Source organism: Podarcis liolepis, assembly GCF_965112155.1.
Source record: "Podarcis liolepis genome assembly, chromosome: 12".
In the NCBI taxonomy this organism is placed as follows: domain Eukaryota; kingdom Metazoa; phylum Chordata; class Lepidosauria; order Squamata; family Lacertidae; genus Podarcis; species Podarcis liolepis.
Window position 1 is genome coordinate 11610762 of NC_139563.1, and position 27219 is coordinate 11637980.

Sequence of the window (27219 nt, forward strand, 5' to 3'; positions counted from 1 at the left end):
GTCATTGGGAGAGTCAAAATGGCCTCAGGATTGCTCTCCTGTACTGTTTCAGACACATGGTTTATATATTTACGGTACATATGTGCATTTATCAATATTTATTATATATTTGAGACCTTAGAATTTCTTATTACAAGGCAGACCCTGCTTTCGGGCTTGCAATCTAAAAGGTATGACACAAGACGAGAAAGGCTTTGTTGGTGGAGGGAGAAAAGCAGGAAGATGGCAGGTGGTTTGGTTGCCCAGATAGATGGGAACAGCCAGTATTACGGGTCATACTATATATATTCTCGTTTTTAAATGCCACTTTATTTATAAACCAGAAAACAACACGAGGCACATTTCCCGCTGCTCGCCCCTGGGCTTTTCCCCGGGTACACCGGCCCGCTCCTCTCCCTCCAGCCTCAGCCGCGCCTGTTGCTAGGCGACCGCTGACACCAAGGGCAAAGGCCTAGCCTGGGCCACATCCCAAAATGGCCGCCAGGGGAGGCGCCGGCGGCGGCGGCGGGTGGCTTTTGCGTCGCCTCGCTTAAAACCGCCGCGGCGGGTGCGGAGGAGCGGGGTGGGGGGTGGCGGCGGGAGAAGCGTGGGCCTTGGCGCAAGCGTGCTGCTGCTGCGGCCGCCGCTGTCAGGCTCGTCGGCTGCGGAGCGTTGCTGTGGCGGCGGCGGCTGCTGGTGCTGGTGGTGGTGGGCGGCTTTCCCAGGCCCCTCCGCCTCCCCGAAAATGGCGAGCCACCTGCCGCCGTGCGTCGTGGACGGCGGCACCGGGTGAGTGAAGGCGGGCGCCGGCCTCAGGCGTTGCGCGGCGGCCCCAAACCCTCTCCTTCAGCCCGAAATGGGCACCTTCTCTCTGAGAACTGGGTCGCCTTCTCCCCCAGAGGAGCCAGCCCCCCCACCAAGGCCCTTCCATTTATAGCCCCCTTTCCTTATCACGTTCTCTTTCACCCCTAAAAAGACTCGCTGCCTCTCCTCTCGATCTCCTCTTTCCGTCTCGGGGTTGACCACCCTGCCAGCATCTTCCCACCCCACCCTACCCCAAATACTGATACGGCTTAGTATTTGACCCCCTTCTCTCCAGGGTGGGGGTACGTGTTCTCATTGGCAACTCCCACCCCAAATTCCATTCTTGCCACCACCAGTTTTGCCTTTTCGTCTTTCTCTTCCACCCACCCAGGGATGCTTGCTTTTAGGCAAACCTCCTCCGGCATGTTCCCTTCCCCAAAGGATGTGAGATTTCTCTTGGTACCTCTTCTCCCCTTCCTGCTGCTATAGTGTCAGGTTTTAATGGCCTATTTATTCCTTGAAAGCAGTTAGCCGAAAGAGATTAGTGAAGGGTTGCACCCCAGGGTCCTTTCGCTCTCCCTTCTATCTTTGATGCCTTCGGTGGCCTCTATTAATAAGAAGTCATTTCGGCACATTAGCAGTATATAAATTTAAAAATAATAATAGCTGCTTTGCTTTATCTCCTCTAGAAATGCTCCTTCATCTCCGCAGCTTTAAGAAGGAAGCCTCTATCTAGGTTTCCCTCTTATGATCAGAGGTGCCAGGAGTCTGAAATCCTAAGGATTCTCTGTTCTCTATTCTGCCCTTCCTGCTCTCTTGTCCTCGATTGCCAGTGCTTTCAAAGTGTCCAAAATGAACTCATAATACTTCTCCCCACCCCCGCCTCGCTAATTTGTGCCATCCTTGTTTTACACAAACAGCACACCCTCCCCTGAACCAGGGCTATCTCCAAAGCAAGACCTTTCATTTTATGCTCTCTTTTAGTGGTGTATTTACCTGGATTGACCTTCATCATGCTTTTGAGGCAGCATGCAGTCCATGGAATCTTTGCCTGCCATACCCACAATTTAGCATATTTAAAATGATTGCCTCTGTTGGGTTTCTGCCCTACTGTCATCCCTTTTGTTCTTCTTGTGGATTTTCTCCCAATTATATTATTTTGCCAGCTTTGCTACCTCTTAAACTCTCCCTCCAACCTCATATTTCTTATATTTTGATATGATTGATTGTATATTCAGAAGATGTTGAGAATATGCTGGCATGTTGAGGCTCCCCACCACTTGGTCAGTTTCTGGAATTCGTTGAAGGAGTTTCTTGTAGGAAGCAGAAAGTGTTTTATATGTACAGTGTGATGATGTTATCCTTCCCCCTCTCCTCACCTGTTCCCTTATGCAAATGACAGGGTTAAATCACAAATTGATTTCAAAATCCATCTCTTAAGCCAGAATGTAAATCCCTTGTACCCCATCCAGTCCCCCGCCCTCTGTTTTCTTGCTTAACCTCCTGTAGAAGAATTGGTGACCACAGAAACTTTTGGTCATATGTGCTAAAGTATTTGATTCTCACATTGTGGAAATTTATCAGTGTTATAAGCCTGCAATTATCTATTCATTGAATACTTTTTGAAATGTATGTGCATACCTGCAGTTGTGTGCTACAGGTTGTATAAATCTTTGATTTATAATAACTCTTGCAGCTTTCTTGTAAAAGGGGAAAAAATCAAGTGTTTACACCCATATTGGTTTAAAAGGAAAGTAGTGGTGGGGGAAGGTTAAAACCATAGGACTGGATCTTTGTTAGTCACACTTAGTTCTAATTAAAATAAATGGTACTTAAATTGATCATGACTCAGTTGTTACATTGATATTAAGGTGAAGGTGAACTCACTGCCGCTACATTACATAGAAGCAACAGGTGGAGGGGTGATAATTCCAGTAGTCACTGGGTAGGGGGATTTTTGACTTAGTATGGTTCTTATTTGTAGCACTTGGACATGTGCAGCTTGTCACTATCTAGCGCTGCAGATGAGGAACTTCTTAAATTACCACCTCTCTGTACAACTGTTAAAAGTTTTTTTTTGTATATGGTCACCAGATGGGCAACAATGTAGTTCTTCCTGAGTTTGGAGTAATATTTACCCAAGTTACAACCCTTCTTTTTGAAGTCCTCTTGCACATGCATCCCCAAATCCCACAACTACAAATTCTGCCAACACCCTCCTGAAAGCCCTGCCCAATTTACTCCACACACACTTCACATTTTGCAAGTGTATGATTGGCCAAGTTCGCCAAGAAGGCAAACCCCTCTTAAGTCTGGCTGGCTTGCTGGAGACCTGCCACTTTCCAGGCTTTCTGGCAAGTGCTGGCTGATCACCTAGAGTTCCTGGATTGCAGGATTCCTGGGTTGTAGCCAACAAATTTCTACTTGGAGTAGATCCTTGATAATTAATGGATGTAAGTTAAACATATCTATTCATTTTAGTTGGTCTGTTCTGAATTTGAGTAACACTGGATAGAACTCTCTTAGGAAGTGCACATGTGCCATATGGTAGGAATTGTATAGCAATTGACCAGTGCTTTCTTGCCAAGACATATGATTGATGTCACAGTCACAGATAAGCAAGTCCTAGTTGAGCAAGTAAGGCTGGAGTCTGTGTCAGTCTCCATCTGTTGCCAGGAGAGTATGAAACCCACAAAACATTGTGAAGATGATTAATTTTGACTGTATCTTCAGTATCCATATGGAATCGAGAATTGATGCCAATAAAGGTTTGATGCTGATGCTGATAGAATCGAGAAAAAGTGTAATAAAAATCATTTAGGTGTAAATTGGATTTCCAATGCCAGGATTCCTGTGTTATCAACAACAACTGTTTTTATGATAACCACTGTTAACGTAATTGTTTTTTTGCATTTAATTTCCTTCTAACCTTATTGTTTTCAACCTACTACAGCCACTATACCTGCAACTCTAGGGAGCACTTCATGCATTGAAATCCATTGAAACTTATGCCATAATAAATTTGTTAGACTTAAAGGTGCTGCAGGACTCTCTGCTGTTTCGTGTTATAGCAGGCTAGCACAACTGCCTCTCTGGAAATTCAGCACCATGCTTCTAAGCAGCAATGCCTCTTCCAATGCCCCTCTCTCACAGCCCATTGCATTTATTTTTAGACTTTCCTTTTTAAGTAACATGACCAATAAACGACTCTAACCAGACTGTAAAAGTCTAGGAGAAAAAGGCTTGGATCTATCCTATTTTTAGTGCCTCCTCAGGGCTTGGGTGTGCCCATAGAGCACTTGGCTTTTAGAAGACACAACACAAGCTACTTTTAAAACATTGCTCCTTTTGAAAGATTTGCCATGCAAAGTGGGGGACCAGGGTTTGAGAAACATGAGTCCAAAGCCCTGCTGGACACACATAGCTAGTTGTCCGGTTCTTGTGATCTGGGCCATTTGGTTTAAAATACGCAAATTAAGTGTAGCTGCACAATTTGTGATAGTATTCTGATGTCAGATGTTGGTTTTTGTGCTTACAGGTGGAATTGACTTTTTCCTTTAGTGTAGAATTCCAGAGACTAGTTTTGCTCTCTAGATGCTATCTGTAGTATGTACACACACTCTTGTTAATTTAGGAAATGAAAATGAGTTCTTCTCTGAAATATTTTTCGCCCCCTCTTTCCTTCTTCAAATGATTTGGAAGATCCATTTGTTTCAGTTTTATGGTCTGCTCTATGCTGGAAGTTCAGAATATGTAGAAAAGTAAAAATTCTAATCTATCTGCTTATTTAAACCCGTCTCACTGGAAAGCAGCCCCAATAGAGAGAATATTGATAAAAAATAAAATAAAAACAAATGCTGGTTTGGATGTGGCAAGTGGGAAAGTTCCATAAGTGGGGGAGTAACTAAAAATGCCTTTCTGTCTGCCCTTCTGTCTCTGCTTGGTACAAAGCAGGCCTCCTTGATGGACCATGGAGATTGCACAGTGGAGAAGGTGCTCTCCTTGGTATTTGGCTAATGGTAAAAACACACGGAGAGCAGAGGAGACACAGGCTACAGCAAGGCCGTGGATTAGCTAACATTTTGCTTGGAGGGGGCAGTCAGAGATCTCATACAATTGTAGAGTTGGAAGGAGCCATGAGGGTCATTTAGTCCAACCCCTCCAATGCAAGAATCTTTTGCCCAACATGGGGCTCAAACCCACAACCCTGAGATTAAGAGCCTCATGCTCTACCGACTGAGCTATAAAAAGCAATTAGTGGATAAACCTAACAGGTGTTTTCAAGATGCCATTAAAATGCACTCACTTCTCACACCCACCTAAACTCCAAAAAGCCTCCCCATAATTTGAGCATTTGTGTAAATTTTTTATAGGACAAAATGAGTTTAGTTTGAAAAATGTCAAACTGCGCACAAAACTATGTGCCTGAAATTTTTCTAGTTCTGGAAATAAGCATATCATTATTGTAAGCATTTGTATGTTGACACCGAGTGCTGCCACACTAAATTATTGATTTCTTATATATGTAGAACAAGTACTGTATTATGTGGGACCTATCACACTGCCATTTCCACAGATTAGTGGTTGAATAGGCACATATGGGGTAAGGTGATCTCACAAGTAAACTGGCCCCAAGCTGTTAAGGGCTTGATTTTACTGTTTTATCTCTTGTAAACCACTAGGAAGTGTTTTGTTTTTGTTGGTTGTTTTCCCCCCCAAAAAATCAAGTGGAGTATAAATTATATTAAATAAATAAAACAAGCAAATAAAAAATAAAAAATACAACACCTTGTACTTGGTCTGGTGGCAAATCAGCAACCAGTTTCTGGTCTCTGAGCAAAGATAATTACTTGCTGAAAGGGTTTCACTCTTGCCAGCAATTGTGTTGCAGCACTAATTGAAGCTTCCGGATCAAGTGCAAGGGATGCCCCACATAGAGAACATTGCAGTAATCCAGACTTGCAGTATCCAGTGCATGAACTACTGTAGCCAAGCTTTCCTGGTCCAGGAGCAGCTATAGTTGTGCCAGGCACAACTGGTAAAAGGTGTATCTAGCCACTGAGGCTTCTTGGGCCTCCAGTGACAAAGATTGATCCAGAAGCACACCCGGAGTGTAAACCTAGCCCTTCAGGGGGAGTGTAATCCCACTCAGGGTAGAGAGTTGACCAGTGTCTCAGACATGGAAACCACTCACCCATAGTGGCTCCATTTTGCCAGCATTCAAGCTCAGCTTGTTTTCCCAAATCTATCCTGCCAATGCTTCCAGGCACCTGTCCAGGGACTTCACGGCCTCTCCCGACTCAAGATGTTACGGAGAAATAAAGCTGAGTGTTATCAGCATATGGATGGCTCCTGGCCCAAAAATTCCTAATGGCCACTCCCAGTGGCTTCATATACATATTAGCTAGCACTGGATATAATAAGATAGTGCCCTCTAGACACCCCAACTAAGCAGTCTTCAGATGTGAGCCCTTTAGATTGCAGGCATGTGTTTCATTAGTAGAACCCAAAATGGTTTCAGCAATTGCTTGATCCTTTGATTAATAATCACTCATCCTGTATCTCATTCCCAGGCCATGATTTGAATTTTTTATTTTACTTCATTTCTTCTACCTAAACACACTGTCTGCCAGGTTCTGCTCCTCTTTCAGTTGTATAAATCATCTCTCTCTCTGACAAGTTTCCCTAGCGATCAGTTTACATGCCCCTGATTTCACATGGTCAGAATGATCTATATTAAGACTGTTTGGAATGACATGTGCCTTGATGTTGAAGTCAAACTGCATTTCATATTAACTGTTAGTTTCAGCAGTGTAAGGTCTCCTTGGGAGTCTTATAACTTTGTACTGTTGAGGCCTTGCTGCATTTGGATTAAGGGTGTGCCCCTAAACCTACATGCCTGGGGAGCAAGTCCCACTGAAATTGGTGGGACTTATTTCTAGGAAAGCATGCTCAGGACTCTGCTGTAAATTAATACAACTTCTCAAAAGTGGTGGTATACTATCATTGTTATTTATTCATTTTCTATGCTGCCTTTCATCTGAAGATCACAAGGTGGTTTGCAATATAAAAAGAAAAAAATAATGCCCACGCCACATAATTGTTTAATTAACCAAAGGCCTGGGAGAAGAGGAATGATTGCCTGGTGCTCTTGGGAGAGCATTCCACAAGCAGGGGGCCACTGCAGAAAAGACCCATTCTCATGTTGTCACCCTCCAGACCTCTCATGGAGGAGGCATGTGAAGGAGGGCCTCAGAAGATGATGGCAAGGTCTGGGTCGGTTCATATGAGGAGAGGCAGTCCTTGAGGTGTTGTGTTCCTGAGCCATTTAAGGCTTTATAAGTCAAAACCAGCACTTTCAATTGGGCCTGGAAATGAATTGGCAGCCAGTGCAATTGGGCCAGGATTGGCATGATTCCCCCACTTTAGATCACCCTCTTCCTGCCCTGTTGAGAAAACAAGGTCACTCTAGAGTGTGCCTTGCATTGAGCAAGAGACATGTCAGGACAGCCCCATAGTTATCACGGAAGCCATGAAGTCCTAAGCCACCCCAGGACCAGTCGCTTCAGCATGGATGTTGAAGTCCCCCCAAACCAGCAGTCTGTGAGTCCTCAGTACTGCCTCCAAGACCAGCTGTCAGCTCAGGTTGGGAGACTGCTGGGCAGCGAGGTGGGCGGTAAACCAGCAGAATCTCTAATCTGTCCTGATTGCCCAGTGTCAGGAACACACAGCCTAGATCCCCCCACAACTTGACAGAGACCCTGGAGACACAGAGAGAGTTTCTATAGAACAGCAGCTCCCCGTCCCTGGCCCTCAAGTTGGCCCTGATGCTGCCCCGAGTACACCATAGACCAGAGTTTTCCAAATTTTTCATGTTGGTGACACACTTTTTAGACATGCATCATTTCACGACATGGCAATTCAGTTTTACTAGCATCTTATGGGAGGCGTAGCGGTCCTTGATGAGGTCCTCAGATTGTCTCTTGAAGAACAGGGTTAAACTGTAGCCTGGTGAAATGGTTACTGGTTCTTACCTGAAGTAAGTGGTATCTGAAGAAGTGTGCATGCACACGAAAGCTCATACCAAAAACTAACTTAGTTGGTCTTTAAGGTGCTACTGGAAGGAATTTTTTATTTTGACTATGGCAGACCAACACGGCTACCTATCTACTACTGGTTCTTACCTGGTTGAAGCGACCTATCCTTGCTTTGCCAGCCAACTTACAGACTTTCAGAGAATATACCTCATCACTTTTGGCTACCAAGCGAGTTGTTAAAACACAAGGCTAGTCCAAACACTAAGTGTTGTGTGAGTCACTAATTATACAGTATTTTGTGTAGCACATTTGTATAACAGCAGCTTTGTTGTTCCACAATACGCATTTGAAGACTGGTTCACTTTCTTGTTTTAGGTATACAAAACTGGGTTATGCAGGGAATACAGAACCACAATTCATTATCCCATCATGTAAGTAATTTTTACTCTTTGTTATAAAATATGTGCTGATTGATGAAGAGAAGCGGCTGCTTTTCAGCTCTCTAGCTCAGCTTTCTTTGGGTGGAGTACATTTTGCTCTTTTTTGAGAAATGGTATTTACTACACTACTGTGCTTGGCTAGTGGATAACTGAAGAGAAAAGCTTGCTTTCCTTCTTTGCCAGGTCCGGCCCCCATTAGGCCAGCTTCTGGTTGCTATGACAAGTCCTGTTTCCTGCCTATCTCCATTGTGTTGCTGCCAGGGATCTGCCTTAGCAGACAAGGGGCTTCCTCTTTACCTGACACCATGGATACAACTTGAATAATCATCCAGTCCATTTATATACTGAATTGCAGATGCCACCTGGCTGTGAAATGGTACATATTTGGCTAGGATTTTAGAGTTTAGAAAAGGGTGGTGTTAATGGGATGGCTTCTTGTAATTCTTTTAATGTAGGTATTGCAATAAGAGAATCGGCAAAAGTTGGTGACCAAGCACAGAGGAGGCTTACCCAAGGAATTGATGATCTAGACTTTTTCATTGGAGATGAAGCCGTAGATAAACCTACCTATGCTACAAAGGTAAGGCTGGAGTAAAAAATTAAGCACCCTTCAAGCAAAAGAAAGAAAAGAAAGGAAGAAAGAAGCTGTGGGGTAGGCTGATCTTTGCTCTTGCAAGATGTAGCTCTGCAGGCTGTTGCAAGATGTAGCGCAGTTCAGTTTAGTGAGGACACATGTTTTTAACCAACCTGATTCCACAATACTTCTTTGATGGATGTGTTGTTAAGATGTAGCAACCTCAGAGTGTATGACCAATGCACAGAGAGTATGACCAATGCACAGAGAAGAATTGGGTATTTGAGAGTTCTGACTTGATTATCCTTTACCACGCAAAAGTATCTTGCTCCTTTAATCACCTCCACTCTTCCTCTTTTGCTGCCCCATATGCTTGAAGCCCTTCCCAGTACTTGGTGCCTCTTTCCTTCAAATCTCTCTTTAAAACCTGTGAAGTCTTTAGCTCAACCCTTAGTCCTTCCTTTTCATTTCAATCAAGGTTATGTGTACATATGTATTTGTCCCCTGTTACCCTTGCCTTTCTCTTTACTTCTCTCTTCTTTCTCCCGCTGTTGCAACCTAGACTGCAAGCTCCTTGCATATGTGACTCCATAAACCATGGCACTGTGTCTACATGTTTTGTTCAGGTTTATGTTGGCTTTCTCCTGATCAAGCATTGCAAGGGTTCTTCCCTTCCCATGCTGCATCTCCTGTCTCCTGTCCTGGTACTGTTGCCTTTATGACTGCTGTCTGAGTTAGGGTGTTGCAAAGGACTTTGAGAGCACTCTCACTTGGTGTATGTAGGGCCTGGCAAGGTCAGAGCACACACCGCCTTGACAGTTTCATATTATTTGCCAACTGAAAGCCATTGAATGATGATGTGTACACAGAACATGGCATGCAAAGGGACTCTTCCCTCCAGCATTTCTGTGTCAGGCATGACTTGTTTTTCTTATTTGGAAGCCAATTGGGCCCTGCTCATGATGAGTTCCTTGTGTACAGCGTGTCTGCTGGATTGAGACAACAGAATATAAACCTACTCATGTTATGCAAAAGGGACATGCTTTTCAGTAGTGTGATATTTTTCCATTTACCTTTGCTTCAGTGGCCTATACGACATGGTATTGTGGAAGACTGGGATCTTATGGAAAGATTCATGGAGCAGGTTATTTTTAAATATCTTCGAGCTGAACCAGAAGATCATTACTTCTTGATGGTAAGCGGAACAGGCCAAAGGTTTGCCATTCTTAAATGTACGTTTTTTTAAAACTGGGGAATAGTTAGTCCCATGTTCTCTTAGATCCGTATTCCTCATCTTCTCCCTGTGGATGTTTTGGACTGCATTGTCCCTGATGGGGCTGAATAGCATTGCAGTACAAAACATCTAGAAGGCACCAGGTTGGGGAAGGCTGTCTTAGATTCACATATCTTTATAAAAACAGGGCTGCTAAACACACACACACACACACACACACACACGCACGCACGCACACACGTACACACGTACGTACGTACACACACACACACACACACACACACAGAGTGTCAATGCCAAGTTTAATAAAATGTGTTTTATGCTTTTATAATTTAATAATATCGTTTAAAAACAGACTGAGCCACCACTGAATACTCCTGAGAACAGAGAATACCTCGCAGAAATCATGTTTGAATCTTTTAACGTGCCAGGACTTTACATTGCGGTTCAGGTAAACAGTGAATCTCTCTAACAGTGAACAATATCTTCGCAGAATAAAGTATGGACATCTCTTCGCGTATTACCTAAATTAAGGGTTTTTAGAGTGTGAAGGTTGCTTTAACTTGGAGGCGAAAACTTTTGTTAGATGTGATGAAATCCATATTTATTTATTTAGTGCTTTTTTATCTATTGTTCAGCCAAAAAGGCTTCTTACAAAAAGCACCTTACAAACAATAAGTGAGAAGTGATATAGTTGCAGTCCGTAGGTTTGCAATTTAAAGGATGGAAAATCAAAGGAATGAGGAGGGAAGATGAAAGCAAGCAAACTCAAGCACCAGTTCTTAAAATTATGATGTTTTTATAATGATCAGCTTAAATGGAAACACTTGAGGGGAGAGGAGGAGCCAAATGTGGTTCGATGGGTCTCCCAGCTGAACCAGTGGAGTGGGTCCTGTGGCCTCACCTCTCCATCTAATGTGGCTAGGAAGAGTGCCAGCTAAAGGATAGCTAATGAGGGAGAGAAGGGAGCAAATAGATCATTTGTTAAACTGAATTTGAACAGGACCAATAGAGCATTCCTGTATCTGTTTTGTACATAAACTAACTTTTTATGTGGATTTTAATGCATGCTATGTTCCTTCTATTTACCTCTGATTTTGCTACAACTCAGTCTAGATGTTCTTGTTTTACTTATGTTTGTGGAAAGTGATTGATAAAAACACTTTAAGCTCTAAACTTTGCATTTGAAGAAACTACATCTAATGGTACTGGGACAGACTTTTCTTAGAAGTGGCATAATATGAAGTCTCTCTCTGTCTCTCTCCCCTCCTCTCCCAGGTGGCCCAGCAGGCAACCTTTCTGCTTGCTTTATATAGCAGATGGAGATTTTATTTCTTTTAGATAAGACTTAACTCCTTCCCAATGTTTAAAGTTCTTAACATATTGCTGTCTTGGCAATCCCTTTAACAGGCTGTTTAACGCTAGCATTATTATCCCCATATGTTTTTCCACATCAGTAGTAGCCTGTGTTGTGGCTCCACCACCACAACACCAGTGCCCTTGTGGCTTCTGAACACAGCGTGGCACTAGTGCTTACCAGAAAGGGAAGTGCAAGGTGCAGGGAGCTTGGTGCTGGGCAGATAGATATATAAGTGCTGGATTAGCTCTGCTGCACCACACAATCTGAGCTCCCTGTGCCTTGTTCCTTCTCCTCATGCTGTGTTCGGAAGCCAGGAGGTCTGGGGTACCTCACCTTCACTGCTGCATGGGCCACTGCTGCACAGTGTTTTGTTAGTTTGTTATGTTAATAGCACCTATGGGGAATCCTGGGCAGATGTTGGACTGTGGCAGAGGGGCTAAGGAGGGAAAGTTGCTGGTTAGCTCAGTTGGTTAGAGTGTGGTGCTGATAATACCAAGATCACGGGTTTGATCACTGTATGGGTGCATATCCTGCATTGCTGGGAGTTGGACTAGATCAGGCTTCCTCAGCCTTGGCCCTCCAGATGTTTTTGGCCTGCAACTCCCATGATCCCTAGCTAGCAGGACCAGTGGTCAGGGATGATGGGAATTGTAGTCTCAAAACATCTAGAGGGCCGAGGTTGAGGAAGCCTGGACTAGATAATCCATGGGGTCCTTTCTAACTCTGTGGTTCTATCATTTTATCATCTCTTGATGACGTCACTTCTCTTCCCACCCCATCACAGTGGAAAAAACTGGCCTCTTGACAGTTGCTACTTGCATCTTGAATGAAGCCAATGTTGCCGCCAATACAAGCTTTCCTTGAACTACAAATAGTAGTTTTAGCTGTTCAGGCTTTCACTCTATTTACATAACAAAAAAAGCACATGTGAATTGCATTCATGCAATTATCATGGCGGCTGGTTTCACCCTCAGGCTAACTCTTGGCTTAAGCTGGATTTGAACGGAAGGCTTCCTGTTTCATAGCTCAAGTTCCTAGCAGCTCTTAGGTTTATAGTTTTTGATAATAATAATAATAATAATAATAATAATAATAATAATAATAATTTATTATTTATACCCCGCCCATCTGGCTGAGTTTCCCCAGCCACTCTGGGCGGCTCCCAATCAGTGTTAAAAACAGTACAGCGTTACATATTAAAAACTTCCCTGAACAGGGCTGCCTTAAGATGTCTTCGGAATGTCAGGTAATTATTTATCTCTTTGACATCTGATGGGAGGGCGTTCCACAGGGTGGGCGCCACTATCGAGAAGGCCCTCTGTCTGGTTCCCTGTAGCTTTGCTTCTCGCAATGAGGGAACCGCCAGAAGGCCCTCGGCGCTGGATCTCAGTGTCCGGGCTGAACGATGGGGGTGGAGACACTCCTTCAGGTATACTGGACCGAGGCCGTTTAGGGCTTTAAAGGTCAGCACCGACACTTTGAATCGTGCTTGGAAACATACTGGGAGCCAATGCAGATCTCTCAGAACCGGTGTTATGTGGTCCCGGCGGCCACTCCCAGTCACCAGTCTAGCTGCCGCAATCTGTTAGTTCTCAATTTGGCTGGAATTTGGGTGGTGGTTTTATGGCTGCTGAATGGTTGCGGTTGTAATCTTTTACCCTGTGCAGGCCGTGTTGGCTTTAGCTGCATCTTGGACTTCACAGCAAGTTGGGGAACGTACTTTAACTGGAACTGTTGTTGACAGTGGTGATGGTGTGACCCATGTCATTCCAGTGGTAAGTAGTATATGTGTTCTGCATCATGTATATTCAACATTATGTGCTTTTCTTACCACAGCTGAAAAGCACAGGCATATTATTATGTGAATTTCTGAAATAATAAGGAAGGGAATTTATTAAATCAACATGTTTAACATTTAGTATCAGAATGTGGTAGACACACACTGATATGATCTCAAATAAGACCATGCTTTTAAGAGAAGCATGTGAAGATCTTGCTTGCCTTTTGAAAATAAGGACATATAAAAACGGTGTTGTGTAGGAAAAACTAAGTTGTCCAGGATCTCAGAATCTATACATTAAGTCAAAGAACCCAAATGAAATTTTGATTCCTGTTTCCTGAACAAAAAACTCTTGTTTTATTGTAAACCACTTTGAAAGTCCATTCAGATTTACAAGTAGTATGCGTTTAAAATGCAATACAAGTGGTATTGCATTTAAAAGATTTATATCCTGCTTTGGAAGAGTCCTCAGTGTAGCTTCCACTTAAAATTAAATAGCACGTACCATAAAATCTAAGATACAATAAAGATGACAAATAAAGCAGCAGACAGCACATTAAACCAAAACCAACACAGAAAGGAGGAAAAAAAAATTCAACACATGCCAAATGCTTGGATAAATAAAACCCTCCCTTAGGGTGGGGGTTTCATTGTCTGGATATTGCAACCAAAAAAGCCTTGTCCTGTGTCCCCCACATGCCTTTGAAGGTGTCAAGCATTGAGAAGGGCCTTGAATGTTGAACGCAGTGGTGGGGCAGATTCATGTGGTAGGATGTGATCCTTCAACTATCCTAGTCCCAAACTGTTCAGGGCTTCGTAGGTAATAACTGGCATTTTGAATTGCAGCTGGAAATGAGCAGGAGATTATGCAAAGCTTGACTAATGTGCTCTTCAAAGAGGGCTCCATCTGTGGAAGCCCAAAAAGGGCATCTCGTTCTGCCCCAGCTGTAGTTTCTGAACGCTTTTCAAAGGCAGGCTCATGAAGAAGAGTGCTTTGCAGTAATTTCTAGTGCAGTATGGCAAGGTGGTGACGTGGATGAAAGAAAAGGGCAAAATCCCCACTGGGACCATGCAAACCTTTGGGTGCATGAAAAGTAGCTTTTTGGATCCCTGCCCAGGTTGATTAAAATAGCTGCTTCTCCCTTAGGGTATGCTTTCAACTGTGCTTCTGTCACTGCAGCTTAATTCTTTTGGGACCCTGAAGAAGCTAAACTTCCATTTAGAGCATGGAAGTAAGAACTGGTTCACACAACTGTTTTGCTTGAACCGGGGCCCTTCTTATTTCCATCCCATTTTATACTATGCACTTGGCAAATGGGTTGTCTTAAGCATTTCTCATGAGTACATATTTTGCATGCCTGACTATTATGCTTTAGGCGACAGCAGTGCCAAATGGTGGCGTATTGTAGCAGGTGGCATCTCAGGGACTGGTTTGCTGTGGGCCCAGTGCAATCCAAGTTGAGGGAGAAAAAAGTTAGTCAGCTGCAAGAGAGGTTGTAGGAACTGCAAGAGAGGTTGTAGTTGCTTGATACCAACTTACTTGGGAGTCAGTCCCAATGAACTAAATTGGGCTTATGTCTAATCGACTTATGTATCGGATTGTGCTATAGGTATGGCTTCTCTTGAGCTATAAACGCTAGATAGCAGCAACTGTTTGAACATGTTGCTATGGATCTACTACTCATAACCCCTTTTTCTCCTTCTCCTATAGGCGGAAGGTTATGTAATTGGCAGTTGCATCAAACACATCCCCATTGCAGGTAGAGATATTACATATTTCATTCAACAGCTCCTAAGGGAGAGGGAGGTGGGAATTCCACCCGAACAATCATTGGAGACAGCTAAAGCCATAAAGGTAAACACTTTTGTGAAACTAACCAGCCTGTCCAGAAATAGATTGCCAGTGAATCATTGAAATATAACAACTTTGTTATTCCCCCTGCCCCATCTTTTCTCGGTTGTTTATTACTAGTGGCTGTGTTCTGTGATTGTTGCAGCACAGCGGTGCCATGCATAGACAGCTAGTTAGAGTTTTGGGGACCTGGGGAAAGGAAGTAAGAAGGATAATCTCCTGTAATCTTGCACATACTCTTGTCCCTTTGTGTCCTATAAAGGAGGGGGTTGATGGGGAAAATAAGTTGTGAAAGGGAAACTAGGGCAGCGGTGACTGAGAAAGCAAGAAGAGGTGAAACTCAAAACTGGTGCAGAGTCGAGGCTTTTATTAAACTAATTTCAAAAGCCCCAAACTTTTTATTTGGCAATCATTTCTTCCTCTGAGGCAATGGTTCTATATGTTCTGTTTCAACAAGGTGTCCTCAGAGTTCTGGTCCTCTTCCTCCTTATAACAGAAAGGGATAGATGGTGCTTATTGACAACCAGAGCAAAACCAGCCAGCTAGATCTGTCCCACTTGCCAGGCATAGGGAAGGGCATCAACTTCAGTGGCATAAGCCCCTTGGCTATCCAATCACATGAGATGATTGCAGGCATGCCTGCAAGCAATTCGTGTGAGCTATGTTTTTCTCTGCATTGGCTACGCATGGGAATTGCTTCTGGCCATAATTGCCTGCAGGAGCTAATGTTCCTGGCGACATAGAAAGATCATATTTTGAGTAAACAGGCAGTCTGATATGCTGCAGTTCCACTTTTTTTACTTGTGCTTATTATGGGTGTCAAGGGGTTGAGACCCTGAATTTTGGTTCAGATGGCAACCCCTCCCACTGGTGTTTCCCATATAGCTGTGTTGCAAGGGATATTCTCTCTCTTCGACTGCAGATCAGCCAGAGAGGAGAGTGCTTCTTTACAAGCACAGAGTGCCATTTGCTCACAAGCAGTTGATTGTAGCATTTTAAAGACAGATTCCTACTGATTTGGATGCTGCTGTCTCTTCTCAATTGCATGCCTAAGGCCACAGATGTACACTTAATTGGGAATGAGACCTTATTGCATTCAGATGGCCTATCCCTTTAATTCAATAAAATAATTGTGCTTCTTCATCTTTGTATTTCTTCATAGGAAAAGTACTGTTATATTTGTCCAGACATAGTGAAAGAATTTGCCAAGTATGATACAGATCCACGCAAGTGGATAAAGCAATATACAGGCATCAATTCAATCAACAAAAATAAATTTATCATAGATGTTGGTTATGAAAGGTTTCTTGGGCCAGAAATCTTCTTTCATCCAGAGGTAAGAGTCTGCTGTAGTAGTGCATGTTGTTGGCATCCATCTTTCTCGAGAGACAATGGAGTGTGCCTCAGGGGGTGAAGACAGGCCACTGTGGCACTGGAGTGAGCTCTCTGGGACACAAGCCAGGGCAGTGTGTATGGAGGTCCTGGGCTGCCCTGATGACAAGACCCTCCTCTCAGAGAAAGCAATGCGTTTGGCACCATCTTGACTGCAGGAGTTGCTGGAAGGAGGCGTACAAGGCGCCATCCAAGCACCTTAGGGACTCCACTCCGGATTTGTGTAGGGTTAACTCCTTATCCTTTTCTTCTCCTGAAGATACCCTGCAAGGCATAAGAGGTTATGATCAGAGCTTTCCTTCTCCTAGATGGACTCCCTTCCCAGGTTGACGAGCCCCATCTGCCCCTCACTTCCCTCTATAGTATGTGCAGAAACCTGCCTTCTTGACTGTTAGACCCACTATTGGTATTGTCTGCTCAATCCACCGGTGTGTCTCTTTGCATGCAGGGGAGGCCCCTGACTCACTGAGGGTTTGAGACCCATCAGCTACCCTTACCTGGTTTAACCGGCCAGTTAAAAGGTGTTTCCAGTGTGTGTCCACTGTCACATGCTGACAGCGTCTAAGAGCCACAGGTGGACAGACTACCCCAGAAGGAGCATGATGTATCCCCCGCCAGAAGTACTGCCCCTCCTCTAACACTCTATACAACAACAACAATAATATTAAAAGTAATAATTGTACTAGTCATATTAGGAAGGAATGTAATGGCACTTCTTGTGAGAGAGCACCACCTTGTGGCTGAATCATAGTAAGACGCATTAGAATTAAATGTACACACACACAACTGTTATTAACAGTTCTCTTTGCTTTCTAGTTTAGGGGAACTTACCATGTAACACTGGTAACACGAGGGAGTTAGCCCTTAATCTCCTGCAGTCTCTATACTGAGAACAACTAGGAATGGGTATTAAGCGTTGTATAAGCCATGGAAGAAGCACTTCTTCCATGATATGATATTAACATATTATGTTAACTTATAACTGTTGCCGATAAGTTTGTGGTGGCTGCACTGATGCCAATGTATTACAGAAGTTACTTGTTGCTCCCCTGTGTTATTACAAAATTGTTTTTGTACTGAGTTGGGGTTTTTTTTAAGCGTTCCTGCTTTCTTTGTTGAAAGCTGCTTTGAGCATGATTTTTCCATGTGTGGAAAACGACATACAAACAAAGTGAATGAAAATGAAAAAAAGAAAGAAAGTTAACACCCACTGATTATCTGTGGGACAAACTGGTGATAGACAAATGGTATTAATTACTACTGTGGCTGCACGTGTGAGGTTTAAGCAGTAAGGAGGTGTTATTGCCAATGTCAATTTTGCCTTTTGGGTGGATCTGATGAAGTAGGCTGTTGTCTGCAAAAGGACCTTGTCAGTCTTCATTGTGGCACAGCACTCTGAGACGTTTCTTGTTGCAATGGGTTAACATAGTCCTCTAAACTATGTCTCTTTAGCCTTTTCACCGCAGCCTTGCTTGTGTGTGCGTATAATGAACCCATCACCTGTGTTTCTACTTACATTTCTTTTAGTTTGCCAATCCAGACTTTATGGAATCCATTTCAAATGTCGTTGATGACGTTGTACAGAACTGCCCCATTGATGTTCGGCGCCCTTTATATAAGGTACAGTTTGGGGGGGGTTGTCTTTTATGGGGGAGGGGGTAACTTAATGCATGTTCATTTGGTCTCCCAGATATTGTTGGACGGCATCAGCCCCATCCAGTATGGCCAGTGGTCATCAATGATGGGAGGGAACTCTAATCCAGCACCACCTGGAGGACCACGCTTGAGCCACCTCTGACATAGATTCAGAGGAGCCTCTGTAAAGCGTATTATGTGTACAAATCCCAAAACCAATGAACAAAGAGTGAAAGCAGTTAGTTTTGTAAGTGACAGAAGCCCTTAATCCTTTAATATCTAAGAGCAGTGGTCATGTCTTGCTGGTGTGATAGATTGGCAGTACAAGTAATATTAACCAACTGCAATCCCTTTGTGTTATTATTGTTTATTACGTTCGTACACCACTCATCATCTAAAGATCACATGGCGGGAGAAATCATCTCGCAGATCCTGACTTATTCCAAAGGTGATAACCATAGTTTTCTGTTTGGATAAAACAGAAAATTATGGTTCCTTGGAGAACTCACTCTGTTGATGTGCCCTGCAGGAAGAGGAGAGCAGGGAATGCATATTTGGGCTTATACAACCATCCAAATGCAGCCAGGGGTGGGAATTGGGGAAAACTTGAACTTTGAGAGGCACTTCCTGCATTTATTTCCCTTAAAAATCGGTAAGAACGTTGGTGAAAAGTTCCTGAAGGTTTGTGTAGACATAAAGTGAGAATGAGTGCTTTTGATAGGTTCGACTTCCACAGGCTGGTTCTCAAGCTATTCATTAGCATGATAATACTAGATGAGACTCTTTTATATATATATAGTCATCTCACTTTCATCAGAATGTCCTTAGTGTGGCAAGATCTGGCATTTGCCATGTAAACATAGCTTTCGAGAAACTTAGTAAATAGCAGACACTTCAGACATACACTGTCTGTGGAGTTACAGATAGGTAGCCGTGTTGGTCTGCCATAGTCAAAATAAAAAATTCCTTCCAGTAGCACCTTAAAGACCAACTAAGTTAGTTCTTGGTATGAGCTTTCGTGTGCATATCTGAAGAAGTGTGCATGCACACGAAAGCTCATACCAAGAACTAACTTAGTTGGTCTTTAAGGTGCTACTGGAAGGAATTTTTTATTTTGACTGTCTGTGGAGATTCTGCTTCAGTAATGACTGTAGATGGATCCCTCTCCCCTCCATGAATTTTTCTGTAATAGGTTTTGAAAGCCACCTAATCTGGTAGCTAGCTTTTGTTTGTGAATTCTCTCCTGTACCTAACCCCATTGATGTTTGTGAATTGTATAAGCTAATTATGTGTAGGTTGAAGATGCAGCCCTTAGCTTGTCTGGCTATTCATGCATTAATGATGCCAGTTTCTGGGTATTATTTGGCTACTTCCCTAGATGTGTCTAAAGAATTGAAGGAAAATAAGCTGGGAGGCAACCCTGAGAGAAAAGAACTGAAGGAAAATGGGAGCCTTATTGTCATGTGGATTCTCTGAGAAGAAATTGATTGTTAGCACTCTGGTAATAACAAAGAGTGCTGCTCCTTCCCTGCTGGCTTCTTCCTTTTTGTATTTCTAGGCTATGTTAGTAATTTAAATGCTAAACACTGTATTTGGGAGTCCCACTGCACTCTCCATAGCAGGGAGCCTAGCTGAAGTCTGCTTTTATTAATTTCTGTCTTTCCGTTGGTTTCTCTTTCTTAAATCTTTTCCAACTGGGATTAAATTACTTAGATCTTCCCCGGAGTGCTCCATATTTTTCCCTGTTATGCTGCTTTCTGAGCATCAGTCAATGTTCTCTTACACTCAGCTGACAAAATTGTGCTCTTTTCAACATGGCTGGCCATGTGAGGCAGTAATCAAAGATGATCACCTCCATTCTGCATTTCAGAGTGTTCCAGCTCTCCCCAATCGTACAGGGTTCTAATCACCCTCATTTTGGGTACTTTCTTATCTTTTAAAAATAAAATTAAAATTGCACAATTTAAATAGTATTTTATTTTGGAATTGTAGCTGATTGTAATAGAACAAGGGAGGTTGAACATTAAAGGAAACATATGGATGAAAATCAATTGTTTCTAAAAATGAAATTTAAGTGATCAAATACTATTATAGTTGGTGACTGATGCAATTTTGAAACACACCATGGGTGTATCTATGCTCTGTAACTCTGCACTGCTTGAAATACAGCAGATGGGACATGTGCGATGGGCCTGCTCAGCGGTGGTGTCTGGTTTTTTTTGTTAAAAGATCAGCAATTTTCACCTTTGAGTTCCTTAAAAGCTCTCAAGTGGATGCCATTTGGATGCAGTGATTTTTCAAATTCCAGTTTGTCAGTAAGGCCTAGAACTTTGTCTCTTGTCATAACTGTTTGCCTCAGTTCCTCAGATTCCCTTCCTGAGAAAGTCAGTTCAGGCACAGGGATCTGTTTTAAGTCTTCCACTCTGAAGACAGATTGGAAGAATTCAGCTTCTCTGCAATCTCCTTTTGCACACTTTTGATTCCCTTTTTGTCCAAAAGTCCAGCCACCTCCCTAGCAGACTGCAAGCTTCTCATAATGTATTAAAACATTTTGTTAGTGGTGGCCCTTATTTTTTTCGTGGTGTGCTCTTCTAATTTAAACGCCTTATTGTTTGCTTCCTTTTCTTTTGCCAGAGCTTTATGTTCCTTTTTGTTTGGAAGATAGAAGCCTTTTTTCCTCAACTAGCTTTCTTCACTCTGCCCGTTAGCCATGCTGGCATCCTCTTGCTCTCAGTGGTACCTTTCTTGAGCTGCAGTATGCATTCTAGCTGAGCTTCTGTTGTTGTTGTTTTGACACTCACTCACCCAACACCATTCTGGAGAGATTTGATCTTATTCCCATTCTTTTTGCCAACTTCCCTTTTTTACTAAGCTCCTCTGTTTTGGGAAGTTTTCCTTTTCTGAAGTCCAAATGTGATGGAAATCAATATATTTGACTTAAATAGCTCTATTGGCTTGCTGGACAAAGGGCAGTCTGCTAGGGCTGAGGGATACCTGGTTTTCAACATTACGATATATATATTACCAGCTAAATATCACAATGGGGACGTGGGTGGCGCTGTGGGTTAAACCACAGAGCATAGGACTTGCCGATCAGAAGGTTGGCGGTTTGCATCCCCGCGACGGGATGAGCTCCCATTGCTCAGTTCCTGCTCCTGCCTACCTAGCAGTTCGAAAGCACATCAAAGTGCAAGTAGATAAATAGGTACCACTCCAGTGGGAAGGTAAACGGCGTTTCCGTGCGCTGCTCTGGTGCGCCAGAAGCGGCTTAGTCATGCTGGCCACATGACCCAGAAGCTGTCTGCAGACAAACGCCGGCTCCCTCGGCCAGTAAAGCGAGATGAGCGCCGTAACCCCAGAGTCGGTCACGACTGGACCTAATGGTCAGGGGTCCCTTTACCTTTAAATATCACAATATCAATATTATGATACATATCTGTGGCAGCGGAGGCCCTTCCTGAGTCTCCCAGCAGCAACAGAGGGTCCCGCCATACCTCCCCGTAGCAGTGGAGGGTGTGCCGCGCTTCCCCGCAGCAGCCAAGGACCTTGATGAGGCTCCCTGCGGCGATGGAAGGCCTTAAAATGCAAGGAAGTAGTAGATTTAATAAAAACTTTAAATAAACTTCCATATAATATATTTAATATATTTTCAACTAATTTTAAGAGTCGTTTAAGTGATTTACTAGTCACTGGTATATTGCCTTATTGAAACACTTACCATGATGTTATTTCAGTACATACCGGTATTCAATGATACAGCGATTTATCACACAGCCCTACTGTCTGCAGGATAAAAACAAAGGTCCTAAACGGTGAAGGCTGATTAAAGAAATGCCTTCAAACCATTAAGGTTGTTTAAAGATGTTAGCTTAAAAACTGACCGTGATAGATAGGTGGCACTGTCTGATCAACATGACTCACCTGGCTGTACTGCCTAATAATGAAATATGGTATTTCTTTTGACTACAACTGGTGCTCTTTTTCAAAAGCTGCCCTTAGTTCGTGGTAGGACTATACTTACTTGAATGTTATTGTGCAGCACAGTGAAAACTGCAGAATATAGATTGCAGCATGCGAGGTGCTGAAATGATGGCAGGGTAGCTCAACTTCTGTTGCTGATAAGAAAATGGGTCAGCACAAGGGGGAGAGTGAGGAATAATGATGATTCGGGTGCAGACAGACTCTAATCATTAGGTCACAATACATATACATTCTGTACTTTTTAGAGCACTTAAAAAAAATGCCACTAAGACTCATGGCACTCAAAAGTCAGGGTTTGTCCAAGAAGATACAGGCTGTTGCTATGGGAGACCCAAGTGCTTTCCTTTCTCCCCCAGTCATATGTATTTTAAGAATAAGGAAAACATGCAGAAGATACAATATTTGAAGATGCACAAACAATAAAGTGTTGGAAGAACTGGGCATGGAGGAAGAGGTTAATTTCCTTAATAATAATAATAATAATAATAATAATAATAATAATAATAATAATAATAATTTATTATTTATGCCCTGCCCATCTGGCTAGGTTTCCCCAGCCACTCTGCGTGGCTTCCAACCGAATATTAAAAACAATACAGCATCAAACATTAAAAACTTCCCTAAACAGGGCCGCCTTCAGTTGTCTTTTAAAAGTAAAATAGTTGTTTATTGCCTTGACATCTGCTGGGAGGGCGTTCCACAGGGCAGGTGCCACTACCGAGAAGGCCCTCTGCCTGGTTCCCTGTAACTTGGCTTCTCGCAGGGAGGGAACCACCAGAAGGCCCTCAGAGCTGGACCTCAGTGTCTGAGCTGGACGATGGGGGTGGAGATGTTCCTTCAGGTATACAGGACGGAGGCTGTTCAGGAGCGCAAATCACCCCATGTATGAGATAAGCCAACAGGAGGCAGTAATGGCCACCAACTTGGATGGCTTTTTAAAAAGGATTAGAACAATTACTTGAGGGTAATTCTGTCAATGACTACAAGCCATGATAGAGGCTATGCTCTGCCTCCAGGGAACTTGGAGGTGGAATGCTTTTGTATGCCAGTTGCTGGAAACTTCAGGAGGGGAGATTGCTCTTGTGCTTCTGTCCTGCTGGTGGGTTGGTCAACGTGAGCCAGTTTGACCCACCCCCTGAGACCTGCTATATACCTTTAAAAGCCACCTATGCTGTTGCATTAATGTTGCTTTTAGTTGACCCTGCATGTGTTTCTGTGTCTATTGAGGCAGGGCAGGTCTGTCTTAGGTCTTTAAGGATTGCAATCCCTTTCCTCGTGTTTATTTTCAAAGTCTCTCTGTGTTGTTAAGGCTAAGGGTAGATTTACATAACCCCAAAACAGCCTTGAGCGTGTCGTAAACTTGCAGCATTTTATAGTTGCTAGCTTGGTAAGCTGGTTGTCTGCTTATGGCTACACAGTGGCTTATGGCCACTGGCATGACCAGTTTTCCAAATGACCAAATGTAACCTGGCTTTAGCATATTTGTGCCCTGTTCTTCCTCCAGTGGCCTTGGACATGGCGCTTTATCTCAGAATTGCCATGTGCTCAGTGCTGCTCCTGGGTCATATAGCCTAAAGGGCAAAAACTGTTCCATTTCTTTGCCCTATAGAATGTGGTTCTTTCAGGAGGATCCACGATGTTCAGGGATTTTGGGCGCCGGCTGCAGAGAGACTTGAAGAGGGTCGTAGATGCTCGACTGAAAACCAGCGAAGAGCTCAGTGGTGGTCGGATAAAGGTAAACGGGTTTTACTGTCTATTAAATGCCTGAACGAGCAAAGCAAGTGCACATGTAGCTCTGTTAATGAGGCCTTTAAATCAGATGACATTTTTACTAGTGTACTAAAAGCATCTAGTGAAGCCAAAGCCCAGACCTGAGATGCTGCAGCAAAGGGGAGATGGCTTTAACTGGCTCTAGCACTTGAGGAGGTGATGTGATGAGCACTGCTTCTGACTGTTTCTGGATTTTTCCCAATCCAAAGGAATCACAGCATTCAGAAGGCCTCTAGAATTTTCTTTCTTTTCTTTTCTTTTCTTTTCTTTTCTTTTCTTTTCTTTTCTTTTCTTTTCTTTTCTTTTCTTTTCTGGAAACATTTTTATTGTTTGAACAACAAAAACAGAATAACATGATAAATACAATAATACAAAGAAATACAGAAATAGTCCCCATATCCAATAACTAATAGTCCACTTATCCTCACGGGTCTCTCCACAGTGTGCCATGGGTGACCAAAACAAGTGCTATATTCGAAGAATTTCAAGCCTGCTGCAAAAAGCCATACCAATTACCTGTAAAGTCATCCTCCTTAGTGTTTGCACTTTGTTTATTTCTCTAAGAAATCAACATGCCTCATATAACTACGCCATTCCATTATACTTCCTCCCTTATACCACCAATTATTCGCCATCACCAGGATAAACATATATATATTTTTTAATATGGAGGATCTTGTTTCTGACCATCATATATATTCAGCAGTGCCAGATATAGCTTTGCTTCTTTGCCCCCCCCCCCCAAGCATTTTAGCTCATTCCTCCAATATCTGTTCTCTAGAGTTTCCATTTTGCCACAACTGCAAGGTGTTGCTGGTTCATAACTGAACTAGGTCTCTTCAGCAGTTGGAGGTGCCAATATGAAAATTTAGACCTGCAAAATGGAACCACAGTGTAGAAATGATAGAAGCGGGGATATACTTCTGCATTTCCTTGTCCATTTCCCTCTGGACTGTAGATGACAATGCTGCGATTCTAGCATCCTTTTGCAAGAAGGTGGGATGCGTGGGTGGGGAGCTGAGAATGTGTTTTGAGGTGCTTGGATCTGGCGTGTGCCAACTATGCAGGAGAGGAGGTAGAAACAGTGGGGACTTGCAACAGGTGTGGGACCCAGACAGGGCAAGCTGCATGAATGCTGGATAAGTAATCTGTACCAGCCTCAGTACATCTGTTTGTCTCTGCATAGCTGGACATTCAGAATTCTCCTTCCCTTCTCTCATAGCAACTATCTGGGATCAAGGTACAGTTGCTGCTCTGACCAGGTTCAGTTAATCAAGGTCATGCTGTGTTTTGATGATATACTGAACTGCTGGTTGTGTTTGCTTTTACAGCCCAAACCTGTTGAAGTTCAAGTGATAAGTCACCCTATGCAGCGCTATGCAGTCTGGTTTGGAGGATCAATGCTCGCATCAACAGTATGTCTCTTATGAAAACACTTTGTTATAGAATAACATTACTGGAAAATAATTGGAGGCCATCTCCTCCAATCCCATGCACGGTGGCATAATTCTCCTTAGATAAAGGAGAATTATTAGAAGATTAACTTTCGTTTGGTGTTCTTTCCATTGCTGGGTATTGTTTTATTTTGCATTATCATATGGAGCTCTACTGTCTCCTGTTTCAGGGGTAGCCAACAGGGTTTCCTCCAGATGTTGTTTGACTTCAAGTCCCATCAGCTCTAGCCAGCATGACCAAGAGTCAAGGGTTGTGGGAGTTTTACTCCAAAAATGTCGGGAGGGCACCACTTTTTATTTTCTGTTTCGTTCAATTTTGCAGGACAGATCTGAAATTTTACATTCATATTTACTCATTATGGCATAATTTGTGGTGAATTGTAGGAAGGTATGCCTTGATCTCTCTTGAATTGCATTGTATTGTTAAGTAATGTGGGCTGTTGAGGGTAGCAGTGCATTTTGGAGTGTGTGTGTATGTGTATGCCTGAAACTGAGACAATTGGCCACTGTTGTTTCCGAAGTCCAATCTCTCTGCTACTATCACTGCTTCCAATCTAACATCCAAGAGGGGAATTAGATTGATTGACCTTATTTTGCACTTATTTTACTTATTTTGCACAGACTTTTAGAAGACATCTGAAGGCAGCCCTGTTTAGGGAAGCTTTTAATGTTTGATGTATTACAGTATTTTAATATTTTTTTTGGAAGCCGCCCAGAGTGGCTGGGGAAGCCCAGCCAGATGGGCGGGGTATAAATAAATTATTATTATTATTATTATTATTATTATTATTATTATTATTATTATTATTACCACACTTGTTTCATACTTGCTTTGTCGTATGCTTTGTTATTAATCTTGGTTTGTTTGCTTCTCCATATGCAGCTCGCTTTCTCTGTTTGTTTTCTCAGTCAGAGTTCTTTGAAGTATGTCACACCAAGAAAGATTATGAGGAATACGGTCCTGGTATTTGCCGCCACAATCCTGTCTTTGGAGTTATGTCTTAATTCTCGTCATGTGGTGGTGCCTGCTCTTGTGTCTAATGGAGATCCTTTTGCTGGCGAGGAGAAGAAAGCACTTTGTGTAAATATCAGAACACAAGTGTGGATGTTCGCTTGCCTTGGGGAGGAAGACTTCAGTCCTACCGTGTGCAGTGGAATCATGCATTGCAATGAAATGGACAACCCAGAACCTTTTGAACAAAAGTCACACGTATGCTGACGATTTGAGACGCTCCTCAGCATTAGCTTCTAGACGTACGGGGCAGTTCCTGTTTGGAAGATGGTGGAAACAGGAATTGCAGGGATAAACAGAGGCCAAGAAAAAAAAAAAGCCAAAATTGCTTTAAAACTTCTGGAACAGGGAAGAGTGCTCAAAAGTTTCCTGCATTGATCTCAGCCCTGCAGCCCAATATGTAAGGAGGAGATTTTATGCTTGAAAATTACCCCTTCAATTTCGCTGGGTCCTCTTGAGACTTCATGGTCTTCCCTGAACAGATGAGATTGTAAAATGGGGCCTTAGTTTGTAGAAAAGTTAAAAGTACTGTAACCTTGCAATACAAATGTTTTATTTTGGAGAATTTTGTATTTTACGACAATTATCGGGTGGGTTTTCTGAGTGAGCACAAAGAACTAGCGATGCATGAGGATTGTGGGAGTGATGCCGCTTTCTGGTTGAGGCATAGAGTGGAATGCCTTGGTGAAGCAAGAAGGCAACCCAGTGAGGCTCTCTCTGAGTATTTAAGTGTGTTTTTGAAAATGGTACTGCTTTTTATGTGTGAGAGATGAATTTTTAAGCCTCCGAAAGTAATGTATGACATTTATTACTGCTATTTATTGAATTCGTGTTTTCTTTTTTTTAATTTGGGGACTAGTGAGTAGTAGTTGGCTACTGAACAAATAAAAGCTGTGAACATGTTCACACAGATAA

The 27219-nt window shown here is 42.9% G+C and overlaps 1 protein-coding gene across 2 annotated transcripts; it reads left to right on the top strand.

Moving 5' to 3' along the window:
* Positions 1 to 352: 352 nt before the first annotated feature.
* ACTR3B (actin related protein 3B) lies at positions 353 to 27219 on the top strand. Of its 2 annotated transcripts, none has more exons than XM_083467135.1 (12): positions 353 to 768; positions 8196 to 8251; positions 8716 to 8840; positions 9919 to 10029; positions 10424 to 10519; positions 13096 to 13203; positions 14920 to 15063; positions 16223 to 16396; positions 17980 to 18072; positions 23678 to 23803; positions 25170 to 25253; positions 26202 to 27219. In XM_083467135.1, the coding sequence occupies exons 1-12, from the start codon at positions 725 to 727 to the stop codon at positions 26295 to 26297; spliced, it is 1257 nt and encodes a 418-aa protein (XP_083323261.1). In that variant the 5' UTR covers positions 353 to 724; the 3' UTR covers positions 26298 to 27219. The 2 variants fall into 2 exon arrangements, with proteins under 2 accessions (XP_083323261.1, XP_083323262.1); XM_083467136.1 differs by having other exon boundaries at positions 469 to 768; positions 26206 to 27219.

What these genes read in the sequence shown, in the direction of transcription:
- ACTR3B (XM_083467136.1), top strand. Translation starts at nt 725, where the DNA reads ATGGCGAGCCACCTGCCGCCGTGCGTCGTGGACGGCGGCACCGG. An exon ending in TGACCCATGTCATTCCAGTG is followed by an intron (nt 13,204 to 14,919) that starts GTAAGTAGTATA and finishes CTTCTCCTATAG; the next exon opens with GCGGAAGGTTATGTAATTGG. An exon ending in AGACAGCTAAAGCCATAAAG is followed by an intron (nt 15,064 to 16,222) that starts GTAAACACTTTT and finishes ATTTCTTCATAG; the next exon opens with GAAAAGTACTGTTATATTTG.